The 13,814-nt window shown below is 32.5% G+C and overlaps 2 protein-coding genes across 6 annotated transcripts; both read left to right on the forward strand.

Moving 5' to 3' along the window:
- Window positions 1–936: 936 nt before the first annotated feature.
- On the forward strand, window positions 937–4,030 carry LOC114167180 (serine/arginine-rich splicing factor RS40-like). Of its 3 annotated transcripts, none has more exons than XM_028052173.2 (6): window positions 937–1,090; window positions 1,234–1,386; window positions 2,711–2,823; window positions 3,068–3,309; window positions 3,487–3,750; window positions 3,839–4,030. In XM_028052173.2, exons 2-6 carry the CDS (start codon window positions 1,281–1,283, stop codon window positions 3,873–3,875), a joined length of 762 nt encoding a protein of 253 aa, XP_027907974.1. In that variant the 5' UTR covers window positions 937–1,090; window positions 1,234–1,280; the 3' UTR covers window positions 3,876–4,030. The 3 variants fall into 3 exon arrangements, with proteins under 3 accessions (XP_027907974.1, XP_027907976.1, XP_085524503.1); XM_028052175.2 differs by lacking the exon at window positions 937–1,090 and adding an exon at window positions 2,291–2,539; XM_085668377.1 differs by lacking the exons at window positions 937–1,090; window positions 1,234–1,386 and adding an exon at window positions 2,291–2,547.
- A 4,865-nt stretch (window positions 4,031–8,895) lies between these two features.
- LOC114165726 (uncharacterized) lies at window positions 8,896–12,334 on the forward strand. Of its 3 annotated transcripts, XM_028050303.2 has the most exons (3): window positions 8,896–9,274; window positions 9,414–9,489; window positions 10,412–12,334. In XM_028050303.2, exon 3 carries the CDS (start codon window positions 10,468–10,470, stop codon window positions 12,151–12,153), a length of 1,686 nt encoding a protein of 561 aa, XP_027906104.2. In that variant the 5' UTR covers window positions 8,896–9,274; window positions 9,414–9,489; window positions 10,412–10,467; the 3' UTR covers window positions 12,154–12,334. The 3 variants fall into 3 exon arrangements, with proteins under 3 accessions (XP_027906104.2, XP_027906103.2, XP_027906105.2); XM_028050302.2 differs by lacking the exons at window positions 8,896–9,274; window positions 9,414–9,489 and adding an exon at window positions 9,601–10,139; XM_028050304.2 differs by lacking the exons at window positions 8,896–9,274; window positions 9,414–9,489 and adding an exon at window positions 10,086–10,219.
- Window positions 12,335–13,814: the final 1,480 nt, after the last annotated feature.

A 13,814-nucleotide genomic window follows, 5' to 3' on the forward strand; every position in this document is an offset into this window, starting at 1 on the left:
GGGATGCTTTTAACATCTTTTATGCAACTTATTTTCTTATAATCCTATATCTACATTAATGTCATTTACCTCTAAATGGGTAAATTGGGCAAACACTAATGTTTTTTGCAACTTGTTAAATATAATGTACTTTTAGGTAGGTACCATGGTGTTTTGTATGAAAGTAGGGATAGAAACAATTCAGGGAAAAACATCTTGGAGAGGCACTGAACCAAGCAAAGAAAGTTATGAAAGTCTTGTACTGAAATGGAAAGAATAGCAATGGTGTAGCTTTGAAATCGACAACAATGCACTAAGTTCATCAAATGGAAAAAAAGATTACAACCTAAAGGAAGTAGACTAACCACCTTTAACTGGATTGGACAAAGCAAGGACATTTCTAACATGAAAAGAGTGTTAGGGAAGCGTTGGGAAAATTATGTTCTATTTTTTATAGGGGATATGAGTGCAACAGAGTAAAACTTTTTTATTTATATGGAATACACAACATGACAATATAAATTACAAGAATGAAATTGGGTGACAATAAACATATGCAATGACGATAGACAATGCTACATCAGGTGAAAGAAGGGTGGACAACCACTAGAAAAATGTTATAATGTCTACTATGTTAACAAAACACAAAAATTTTGCATAAAAGGTTATGTAACCTTAAAATTAGTATGTAGTGGAAGGGTCTCTAAAATTGTTTTATAACTACATGTGTCTATATTTTATAACATATTTGCAACTATAAATAAGTATCAAGTTATTTTTTTTAAAAGGATCTTATGTGAAAGTATCCCAAATATTTTAATTTAATTTATTATTTTTTCTGATAAAAAGACCAATATTAAATATATCATTGTACTTTTTTTAATATCACATGTTTAAAATTTCTTTTCAAAATATACAGAAGTTTCAATACTTTTTGAAGTAAAGATAGATAGGAACTTCATGCCACGTGGCTTTATGATTTGATGTGAACATTACCTTCTTTTCCTCACTCTTTTCACTTTTCAACGTTCTCTTACTCTCTCTCTTGTATCGCAATTTCCCAATCTCACGCCTAGGGTTTCTATCGCAAACCCTCCGCCCTTCCGGCTAGGTACCGATTCTTCCACCCAACATCAGATCTACTTCACTTCCTTCTTCCTCCACCTGCGATCCGTCCAATCCCAAATTTTTTCTTCGATCTCATCGGTATCGATCTGCGATTACGACTTGTTTTTTCCTTGCATTGCGTTGCAGGTCGCGTGCAAAGGGATTCCGAAGCTTTGACTTTGCTGAAGGATAAAATGAGGCCTGTTTTCTGTGGGAACCTGGATTTCGACGCGCGTCAATCTGATGTGGAGAGGCTCTTCAGAAGATACGGGAAAGTCGATAGAGTCGACATGAAATCTGGTATATCATTCTTTGTTTTCATTTTTTTTTTCTTAATTTAATTTTGTTTAGTTTATTAGTGCTCTTTCTCAGGACAAATTTTTTGTTGCATTGTCAATTGTGATTACATATGTTCTGGATTGTGATTTTTTGATGATGGGTTTGGTATATTGGGTGGCAAAGTTGAAATTTTGCTGTGATAGTTTTAAACGTTTTGGTTGTTGTTGTGCTGAATTTGCTTCGTGGTAGTTGGACGGGTTGTATGAGCTGGAAGGTTTGATGTTTCACAGATGAGTTTGTTCTGTTGCAAGGAAGCAGGTTGGCTGGCGTTACACAGTGAATGGCGGTGTTTGAGGATGTGGAAGTTGAGATAAAATTGTGCACTTGGGTTGAGTCTCATGTTTGGGACAGGAAAATGTTATGTACAACCATTTAAAGGAATCATAGAACTCATTGACCCTTTTCTGATGTCGGTTTGGATACAACAGGAAACCAAAGGAAGAAAATTATTCATTGCTCTGAAACTGTTAAGCGAATTAAGTTGTCACTTATTTTCTTTGCACATTTGGCAGAGTATAAGTAGTAAAATCCTCATATTTGTGTTAACCCAAACTTGTATTCTAACGCACCGGATATAAGGGATGAGATGCTTTTTTGTTAGTCTCTTAAAACTTTCTGTTTTTTTTTTTTTTTTGTCTTGAACGTGAATTGGAGCAGGCTTGACAACCCGGAGTCCATTGATTCTTCCATGATTTACCATCCCAAAATTGTCAACCGTGACTTCTATCCTCAATTGATTCTTGAAAGGGTCAAGATGTTCTTTGACTAGTTTCTTTTGAATGGATGTACATTTTCTTTTCCTTTTTAAGAAAGAGAACTGTCATTAAGATATGAACCCCCATACTCAATCATTTCTTTGTGGCAGGATTACTTGGAAAGTTGGAATGTCCATGCTCTTCTTGGATGGATGTGCTTCTCTGCATTTCTTTTCTAGAATGTGCCCCAGCTTCTCCTTCTTGTATTTTTCCAGAAGAAATAATCTGATCCGTCCTTGCCCTGCCATTCTGCATTTCCTCAGCATTCATTGATTTTTCATTCCTCATGACTTTTGCTCAGTGTTCAATTTCCAACATGTTTCAACATAGAAACCATGATGATTTCGCAACTGTGGCAGGTGTTGTGGTACTTCTTGACAGTTTTTATTCACGATTTATCTTGAATTTTTATCTCATCAACAAAGTTGATGCACGCCATCATTCCTAAATTGTCTTCATGCCAGGAGTCCTCAAATGTTTAAATTAAGTATTTATGTGCTGTTTTTGTGTTTAACATTCTTGTTTCTTAGGGTTTGCTTTCATTTACATGGAAGATGAACGTGATGCTGAGTATGCAATCAGAAGGCTTGATAGAACAGAATTTGGTAGAAAGGCACGCCGGATTCGTGTTGAGTGGACTAAGGTAGGTTGTGGTAGGTAGTAAATTGTACTGTGATTACTACCAATGATAGTTATTATACTACCTTGTGTACATGCTTTTTTAATCATACTACAAATCAATACTAACTGTGCTAGTCTCACTAGTTGACACATGTTTGTTTATTCAAATGAACTTGTGCTTTTAATTGCTGCTTATTTTGTAATTCTGGTTTATTGTTCAAAATTTAAGTTTTTAACGTTCACTGTCTTTTTATTTTGATTTGTAGCAAGAACGTGACAGTAGAAGGTCAGGTGGTGGTGATTCCAGAAAACCTTCATCTAATTCAAGGCCATCCAAAACTTTGTTTGTTATTAATTTTGATCCAGTTCACGCCAGGCCAAAGGATCTGGAGAGACATTTTGACCCTTATGGGAAAATATTAAATATAAGGATCAGAAGGAATTTTGCTTTTATTCAGTATGAATCACAAGAGGATGCTACTAGAGCTTTGGAGGCGACCAACCTGAGGTTGTAATCACCTTCTCAATTATTGACCAGTTTTCGTGTTTCCCCATTCCCCGAACTTTTACCCCTTTGAAATACTCTGAATTCAGTAACATGAGTAAAGAAGGTAAGGGGGAGGGGATATATTTGCTAATTATTAGTTTAACCCTCTTTTTTGATTGTTTAATGCTTGATTTGCAGCAAGTTTATGGACCGTGTTATCACAGTGGAGTATGCCATAAGAGATGATGATGACAGAGATAGAAGGAACGGATACAGTCCTGAAAGAAGAGGTCATGATTCGCCTGATGGGAGGTATGGTCGTGGTAGATCGCCCAGTCCATATCGTAGAGGTAGGGGTAGCCCAGATTATGGTCATGGATCAAATCCATCTTCCCGACCAGAAACAAAAGGAAGCCCCAAGTATGAACGAGCTGAAAGTCCGATAAATGGGAGATATGATAGGTTTGATTTAATTAACTTGTTTTGTTTTCTTAAATAGTTTTTGGTGCTATTTCGTTATGTTCTTCTGACTTTTTTACTGTTCATGCAGCCGGTCTCCACCACCCCGAGAAAGATCACGTTCTTGAGGAAAAACTGTAGAACTGTGAAATTGTTGTTAGACCATTTTATTTTTATTTTAGTCCATAGTTTGGCAGCAAAAACTCAAACTTAGTAATGTATTTATATATTGTTATGTTTGGTTAGAACCTTAAATTGTTAAAGACATTCTAGATGTTGTTAATCGTGCTGCATGTCAAGTTATGGTTTTTCTTCTGCTGAAAAATGTTCTTTTGTTTGCCATATTTTAAACCGAAGGTAAGGCTGCTCTTCATTGCTTATGTTTCATTATGTAGATAAATACGTGATTAGTAAATATTGTGTGAAGATTCTATATTTTATTCTGTATACCTTTGTTGTCATTGCTTTATTATATAAGTCGAAAAATTTATTTATGTTTATTGGTTTGACGTCATAATAGTTTAAGAGTTATTGTAATTATTTATATTGAAGTATCGTTAATATTTTATAAATATTAAGAAATATTGCTTCCAATATTTTTTAAGTTTAAATTCATTTTTTTGTCCTTGTTTGTTTTGTGTATGTTTAATTTTAGTTATTATAGGATTTAATTACTTACCTGGTCATTTAAATATTTAGAATTAAACAATTTTAATATACCGTTGATATATCGAGTTGCTAATATATTTTTGGAAAAATCATCGAATACAATATTTTTTTTACTTCAGATAAGTATTTATGAAATTTATTTTATCTTTCTTATTTGTACGTTACGATAAATACATGTATTTAAATTAATTAAATATTGAATGAATGATAATACTATAAATGACATGAAATTAATTATTCATGTACGATATCGATAGTAAAGTTCCAAATTAAATCTTAATATCTCACGTACACATTCATATTAATATTTTTATGTAAAATTAAAAAACAAATGTACAATTAAAATTTTAAAATTGTGTATCTGTAAAATATTATAGGAACTAAAAGTGACTTAAAACTCTTTTTGATCTTTCGATTTGATGACTTAATTTAAAAAAGAAAAAGTTGAGTTATGAAAGAAGGCAATGATGTGAGAGACGTATAACTGTGAGCGATTTTGAATTAATAAGAAAATGAAAAACAGCGACAGTGACCAAAAGTTTCACACGTGAGATATGACGACAATAACCTTTTCACACTAAAATTATTATTAGATCAAGTGTAGAATTATTTTTTTATTTTTTTAAACGAAATTGAGTTTTTTCCAACTTCAAAACTACATAATTAATATGACCAAGCATATGTTCACGACAACAAAACTATTCAAAGCATCAATTTTATTTTTATCAATTAATTTACGTTAGAGAATTCTTGTCAACCCTGAAATTTACAACTCATAAGATATAAACGTGTGTAAATGTTTTCTTCAATCATTTTGTTTGCATTTGTTTGTTGTTACCATTTCTCCGCAAATCGCGAAAAAATGGGATACGTTTTTTTAAATAACATTTTAATAATATTTGAAGAATTTGTGTTTTTAATTTATGAGAAAAATGTTAAATTATTTTTCCTACTCAAATATTTCATCCCTGATTTTAAAATTTGTCGTTTTTCAGTGGTTGTTTTTTACCCAAAGACCAAGTAAACAATCGTTTTATATAAATCACTTCATTTTATTAGAAATATCAATCCCCACTTAGTTATTAGCAAAAACAATAATATTGAGACATCTCAATTAATTAATTTTATTTTTAAAATACTCTTTAAATAAAACACTTCATTTTTTTTTATAAATTTCTTAGCTTCAAAGTCTTATGTGAATTTATTTCACATTAATCATCTAGCTCATTAAACAAATAGGATTTTATTCCATCTCTCTTTCCATGTATTTATTTATTTTTTTACATTATTTTCTACAATAAGTACAAAGTCAAAGTATCTAAGTAATTCAATAATGTTAGCATATGCTTGGATTGTTCAATTTCCATCCATCCACTTATCTAACATTGTCTCATCAATCGTAGTAGTTAATATACATAATTTTTTTGATTTTATTTATTTGGTGAACTCGTACATGTCGGATAGAATTTAATATTATACTTCTTTTCTATTCATTTTGTATTTGTTACAAAGATAACTCATATGATGAAGATAACATATTCATATATAAATATTGTTACATAAAAAATTAGGTAAGACATGAACCAAATAAAAAAAAAATTATGGTACAATTTATTAAAATTGATGAGAAACACCATTGTTTGGATACCATAATGAATCCAAGATAGTAATAAGAGTAGTAAAAGTTCTTTGATTATTGTGAATTTTATTTTGAGCGTCAAATTGATTGTTTTTAATTTGTATAGTTACTTGGAATTCACGATTATATCTTTGTCAACAATCACCAACTACAAGACCATTTTATCACAAAATTTAGCTTGTGGTCTTGAATTTGAGTTATGTGACCACATGTTTTGGCTAATACCTCTCCACTGAGTTTCTTTCTCTAGAATGAAAACCACCTCTATTATTAATTCTTCCTCCATGATAACCATAACCTTCTATAGTTTTGAGATTTAGTTTGCCTTTGCCATAACTTATATTCTGAGTTCTAATTGTAGCTTTATTTGCATGATATCAAGTTGGTCTCAATTTTTTTTTCAAATATTCTTTTTGGGCCAAAAATAGGATTCCAATAAATTATTTATGAATCCAACTATGACGTGATAGAAATGATAAAAGAATCAAATTTTTCTAAGAACTCATCAAGAATAGACTTCATGTGATCCTTTAACGAATTTGGTGATCTAATGACAACTAATAAATCGATACTTTGCTTCATTGATAAAAGTAATTTCTTTTATTGACTTATCTTTCTTGATTGTTCATAACTACAACTTCAATTTTCTAATGTTAACTCAGGTTTGAGAAACATAATATGTTTGTAGACACTTCATGATTTAATGCAAGTGTTCCAATACTTCTATTTTGGTGAGGATCGATGTAGTTATTGAGGTCAAGAGCCATACAACCAAGAGTTGATCTTATTACACAATTCAAGAATGAACTTGTGAGAAACTTCATCTTCTTTGAAATTAAACTTTGCTAGTATTGTATTTTCTGCGACAAATCGTTTATTGAACATGTTACTACCACATCAACAAGTTTTGGTAGTAGAATTTAGTGGAAATTCAAGTAGAAAAAATCTAAAGAAATGAAAAATAGAAAAATTAAGTTGAAGATATTTGGAAAGTAATGATCATAGATATAATAATTGATACTATGTGAAAATTATATAAAAAATTGAAAAAAGAAAAGAAAAATAATCGGAGAAGACAAATATTATTAATTGTCCAAGGTTGAAAATGAATTATTATTCATATGTTACAAAGAGAGACCAAACAAACAATCCACCAAACAAACAACATGGGATCCACTAATAATATGATTAGTCAATAACACAAAGCATAAAGCTAAAATAAGCAAAACTAACTTTGTTTTATATTTTATTTTTTATCGGAAAAAAGTTTTCGCATCTCATTTTTCTTCGACGATACGTGTGTGGAAAACAAAACACATTTGAACGAAAAACTGAGCCTTTTTTTTCCACCTTCAATTCTACAAATTAATCTGACCAAACATATAATAACGACAATACAACTATTCAAAACATCAATTTGTGATTCTTATCAATTTAAATCACATTCAAAAATTTTGGTCAACACTGAAATTTACAACTCAAAACAAGCGTGTATAAATGTCTTCCTCAATCATTCTGTCTCTGTATTGGTTTGTTACTATTTCTCCGCAAATTGTGAAGAAACGAGATAAGTTTTTAAATAACATTTTATAATTATTTTAACAATATTCGAAGAATTTACGTTTTTAATTTATGAGAAAAATAATCAATGATTTAAAAAATTCCGTCGTTTTTATTTATTTATTTTACTTAGAGACCAAGTAAACAATTGTATTATACGAGGAGATTTTTTTCTAAAAATATCAATACCGACTTAGTCATTAACAAAACCTATGTCGTAATATTTCAATCAACTTACTTCTTTTTTGAAATACTTTGTTCTAATAAAACACTTCGAATTTTCTTGTGCTTCAAATTCTTTATTCAGAAAAAGTAATTTAATTTTCATCGTATACCATTTCTATTTACGTTTTATTTAAAATTTTACTTTAAAGAAACTTCATGTTACTTTGCATAATTTTGAAAAGAATTTAGATTTTCCTACAAAATGATCTTTTCATGTAATATTTTAAATTCATTTAAAATTAAGCTCCACTCTGAGCATTATAAAATGATTTTGTATCAGGTTATTCTGCTATAGTACTGGTTTACAAATTTGAAATTGGGCATTAAGATTTCATTAATTAACATTTAAATTATAACTTTTCATTTTTCTCTTTTAAGTGTGAGTTTTTTTTTTTTATTTACCACATCTTCTTAACATGTGGCCTGTTACTTAATTCTAACTTAGTAATTATTTTTATTTTTTTATGATTTCTTGTTTCATGATTGTCAATACAAATATTTTCTTTATTAGTTCTTCAAAATTTCATACTGATTGACAATATTTTATATATAAAAAAAATAGAAATTGGAACTAACAATCCAGTGGCAATTTCTATGAGCTTACCAAGCCAACAACATCACATGCTTTGCTTCACCAAACTTCTAATCAGTGGTATTTTCGTAATTTCGGTGCAAAAACAATGTCAAATGTTTGCAAATTCAAAAACATAACACTGATCACTGTGAACTGAAGAGAACAGTTCCTCATGATCCGTTCCCTTCACACGTGGGATATTCACTTTAATCCCTTTGAAAAGTAGCATCTGTCCCCACATCACACGTGGCAATGTCTACACGTCATCACATTGCAACGTACAAAAGAAATCCTTAGCATTTTCAAATTTTAACAAATCCCAACGGTAACCTTGTCTGTCCAACCCGCATTCTCCACCGTCCGATCATCGAACCTGCTCGACCTTTAAGCCTCATTACACTAAACATAAGCTCCCTTCTCCCTCAGCACGGACACTGGCCTCCACGTTGGTGAAAATTTGATTTTTGAATAGTGAGTATATGTGTGTGAACGTTGTTGTTTGTATTTTACTCGTTGTGTCGTCTTGTGAAGCTGAGTTTTTTATTAATACACTTTGTAGCAGGTTTTCGATTCAAACTTGATCACCACTTTCACCTAAAGTGTGTCGTGTCTGTTTCTCAATTATGACACAGAGACGTTTCTGATTCTCAGAAAATGAAGGGTATGGTTTTGGAGTGAATCCAGCTGTGTTTTGATTGATGAGTTTGGAAGCATTGCATTTCCATTTGCCAGTGTTGGTGGGTGGTTGGTGCTCTCTGTAGCTATTTCTGAAGCACACTATAGTGTGATAGAGAGTGTCAAGTTTGAAGATTAAGCTATGCAAAGCTTTAGCTTGTTTCCTTAGTTACTCATTCTTAAAGGTTGGTTCTTCATGTGCTTGTGTTTGTTTTTGTTGCTTCTTTGCTTTGTTCTCTTTCTACATATAAGAAAATTTCCATTCTTTTTCTTGCCTTTTTGGCGTGGAACTTGATATTTTCTCTCATGTCATTTGGGTTGCAGAAACAGTGGAGAACAGCTGTGATAGCTTATGACAGGATCAATTCATTGAAGATTTAGCAAATCAAGTTGGTTTAAGGTATATCACTATTTGAATTTATGATTTTGATTTTTCATCAATGTTAATAGTAGAAATGACAAAGATAAATAAAAACAGTAATGGGTTATTCATTGGATATAATTGGGTTGTGTAATACAACTTGAAGATAGAGACTTTTGTTTTGTGTCTTTCCTTCAAAGTAAAGCCTTTCCCTTTCTCAAACCGGTAGCCTTTATGAGGAGAAAGAAGGAGAAACCCTGCGAAGAATTCCACTTTTGAGGAGCCTCTCTTTTAGAAACAGGAATCCTTGATTTGGGTTGGAATCAACATGACAAACAAAACTTCCTAAATTTTCACCTTTGAGACTCTCTCCAACCAACCTTCATTTTCATGGTGGGAAAGTAAAGTTGGAGGAGGTTGTTGTGTCAATGACAAAAGTACCCCTTGAGAGGGCCTTTTACTACATTTTATGCCATGTTTGGGGTGGGTCTTTTTGGTCTAATGTGTTTGATTTGTATAATATTATCCACCGACGGCTCCTTAATTGGACTTAATAGTGCCGTTAGACGCCAATTCCCTCACTTTCATCAACACCCTTTATCATCAACCATGATTTGGAATTTCCAAAGGGCATTAAATGATTACTTGCTCTAAAGTAAGGGAAAGAAAGCCTCGTGGGGCATCTTTAGGTACTTCAGTTTTGATGATGGCTTAGCCATGCTTTCGAACAAGATTTGTGTGTGATCATAAGATGCTCGACGTTATTGATGTTGGTCTTGTCCTTTTTTATTTCTTTTTACTGTCTGAGAATTTTCTATTGGAGTCTTCATTTATAATTTACGTATTTTATGATTGCAACTGCTCCACAACTTTTAAATTATCTATGCTTATAGTATCATTGCCTTTCTACAATTTGGCATCTCCATCATTTCTCTGAGCTTGGTTTTCTTCTATTCTGCAGCTTTGTTGACATCAATTCAATTTTACTTCACCACCACTCTGTCCAAATTTGAAATCATGGTGGAAGCTAGTAAAGCTGCAATAGCAGTTGATGATGCTTGTTCAAGAGAGAACTGGTTGTTGCATGCACAGGAACTTGTTCCTGTGGCTCTTGCTAATGCAAAAGAGGTTAAAGTGTTCCCTGGTAGGTGGAAGATGATCATTTCAAAATTAGAGCAGATTCCGTCTTGTTTATCGGATTTGTCTAGCCACCCTTGTTTCTCCAAGAACGCTCTTTGCAAGGAGCAATTGCAGGCTGTGTCAAAGACACTTAAAGAAGCCACTGAATTGGCAGAGTTGTGTGTGAAGGAGAAGTACGAGGGTAAGCTTCGGATGCAGAGTGATCTTGATGCATTAACAGGGAAACTGGATTTGAATTTGAAGGATTGTGGTCTCTTGATCAAGACCGGTGTGCTAGGTGAAGCTACTCTGCCATTAAACGTGTTAGGTTCTATGGCAGAATCAGATATTGCAACACACAACAGCATAAGAGAACTTCTAGCACGCCTTCAGATTGGTCACTTGGAAGCAAAGCACAAAGCTTTGGACAGACTCTATGATGTTATGAAAGAGGATGAGAAGAATGTTTTGGCTGTTCTTGGCAGGAGGAACATTGCTGCTTTGGTTCAATTGCTCACAGCAACATCTCCAAGGATAAGGGAGAAGACAGTTACTGTTATATGCTCTCTGGTGGAATCTGGGAGCTGTGAACAATGGTTAGTTTCTGAAGGAGTTCTTCCACCTCTTATTAGACTTGTTGAATCTGGTAATGCTGTAAGTAAAGAAAAGGCTATAGTGTCTCTTCAGAGATTGTCAATGTCAGCAGAAACAACACGTGCAATTGTTGGACATGGTGGTGTTCGGCCATTGATTGAGCTTTGTCAGAGTGGAGATTCAGTGTCACAGGCTGCAGCTGCATGTACTTTGACAAATGTATCAGCTGTTCCTGAGGTGAGACAGGTTTTGGCTGAAGAAGGGATTGTAAGTGTTATGATCAATCTTCTTAGCTGTGGAATTTTGTTAGGTTCCAAAGAGTATGCAGCAGAGTGCTTGCAGAATCTCACTTCAAGCAATGAGCATTTGAGAAAGTGTGTTATATCAGAAGGTGGTGTTAGAAGTCTTCTGACATATCTTGATGGTCCACTTCCTCAAGAATCTGCAGTTGGGGCATTGAGGAATCTGGTTGGATCAGTTTCTGAGGAAACTTTGGTGTCTCTGGGTTTGCTTCCCCGTTTGGTTCATGTTCTGAAGTGTGGATCTTTGGGTGCTCAACATGCTGCAGCTTCTGTCATTTGCCGAGTTTGCAGCTCAATGGAGATGAAGAAAATGGTGGGTGAAGCTGGGTGCATCCCTCTTCTTATAAAGATGCTTGAGGCTAAGACAAATGCTGCTAGAGAGGTTGCTGCTCAAGCAATTTCAAGCCTAATGGTTCTGTCTCAGAATCGGAGAGAGGTTAAGAAAGATGATAAAAGTGTGCCAAATCTTGTGCAGTTGCTTGATCCAAGCCCTCAGAACACTGCCAAAAAGTATGCAGTTTCGTGCCTTGGATCACTTTCTCCATGTAAGAAGTGTAAGAAACTGATGATTTCGTATGGAGCAATCGGGTATCTGAAGAAGCTTACGGAGATGGAGATTCCAGGAGCTAAAAAGCTTCTTGAGAGGTTGGAAAGAGGGAAATTGAGAAGCTTGTTCAGCAGAAAGTAGAGGAAACATCATTGAAAGTTGCAAATGAGACTATTTGTATCATGAAGCTTTTTCTTTGTTACTTTTGTTCTTGTCAATGTTGTTTCATTGTCTATATGAAACAAGTAGCTTAGAGTGTAAACTATTTGTAATCTGTGCAATCGATGTTTATTGATATAATCTTTTTTATCTTTCTGTATCATCGTTTGTTTCATTTCTAGAAACTTCTAATTTTGGTAGCATTAGAACTCTGGTCAACAAGTGAAAACTCTCAAAACCTAAGATGAAGTGATTAACATGAACACAACTTTGTCTCAAATTATGATATTTTTCTTTTATAAACAATCAAATAGAGTTGCACGTAACTATTCATTAAGATAAGAATATTATAAATATTAATAGCGACATCCTTTAAATTGTCTTTCCACACCTACAAATTGACTCTTGAAGAAACTATAATCACTCATCATCAACATTGAAAAAAGCCATGTATAACATTTAATTCCACCCAAATTAAAAAATGTTAACATAGTACACTATGATTTGGAACAAACTTTATGAAAATTTCCAGAATAATATTTCTAGAAATAAACTTTTGGAACGCATAATTGTATTTTGGAACCAATTTTTTGAAATAAGATTTCTAGAACAAACTTTCTGAAATGTCGAATTCGAAATAAGTTTTTTTGGAACACATGCAATACATTCTGAAAAAGCTTTCGGTACGAGCGTTTTATCATTTTCTCTTTTTCTTTGCAGTGTCCTAAAAGATATATTTTTTTTCTCTCAGTGTGAGTGCAGGAAGCAATAGGCTCCGGACTATCATGGGGACCGATCATGTATTTGGTAAATATATTTCATTTATATTTTAAGCAGGTCCATTACATTTTTTTTTAATTTTATTCTTTATCATTTTTGTTTTTTCCTTTGCCTTGGGAAAACTTCTACTTTCGTACATAACAAAGGCTTTTACTTCCTACACCCACAAATTTCTAAAATGAACATTTTATCTTTGAATGAGTGACTACCGATATATATATATATATATATATATATATATATATATATATATATATATATATATATATATATATATATATATATATATTTGGAAACTTTTCAGAGTAGATTTTTTGAAATTTTCGAAATAAGATTTTTAAAACGAAAATTTCAAAATAGAATTTTTTGAAATTACATTTTCGAAACATAATTTTTGTAATAAAATTTCCAAAATCGTAGGAAATAAATTCCAGAAAAGGTATTCTAAAATAAGATTTAAGGAACAAATTTTATATAAAGCATATAATGTCTTTCAAAAATAATTTTTTCTACACATTCTCACATGTGAAATATGAAATATGTTTCGAAAAGAATTTGTCAAAATACATAAATATACACGTTCTAAAAAAAACTACCTGGAGCGAGTTTTTTCTTTTCATACTTTCTCTTTTTTCTTTGCCGTATTCTCCCTCTTTTTCTCTTTCTCTGTTGTGACCGTGACAATGGATTTAGCATGAGGCATTGATGTGTGCAATGGTGGGTCTTCTTTTCATGGTGCAGTTAGTAATTGTAGGGTGTACTAAGCAATAGCCATAACCTTAATGTTTGGTGATAGCTTGATGCCTTGAACCGACTTTAATGGTATTAAGATAAGGAAAATGATAATATTCTGACAACCAATT

The sequence above is a fragment of the Vigna unguiculata genome, chromosome 10 (assembly GCF_037176805.1).
Source record: "Vigna unguiculata cultivar grain cowpea cultivar isolate G323 ecotype 2 chromosome 10, ASM3717680v1, whole genome shotgun sequence".
NCBI lineage: Eukaryota > Viridiplantae > Streptophyta > Magnoliopsida > Fabales > Fabaceae > Vigna > Vigna unguiculata.

Coding starts and splice junctions, on each gene's coding strand:
- LOC114167180 (XM_028052173.2), top strand. CDS start 1,281: ATGAGGCCTGTTTTCTGTGGGAACCTGGATTTCGACGCGCGTCAATCT. Junction 1,387..2,710: donor TAGAGTCGACATGAAATCTG/GTATATCATTCT, acceptor CTTGTTTCTTAG/GGTTTGCTTTCATTTACATG. Junction 2,824..3,067: donor TTCGTGTTGAGTGGACTAAG/GTAGGTTGTGGT, acceptor TTTGATTTGTAG/CAAGAACGTGACAGTAGAAG.
- LOC114165726 (XM_028050302.2), top strand. CDS start 10,088: ATGATTACTTGCTCTAAAGTAAGGGAAAGAAAGCCTCGTGGGGCATCT. Junction 10,140..10,411: donor GCCTCGTGGGGCATCTTTAG/GTACTTCAGTTT, acceptor TCTATTCTGCAG/CTTTGTTGACATCAATTCAA.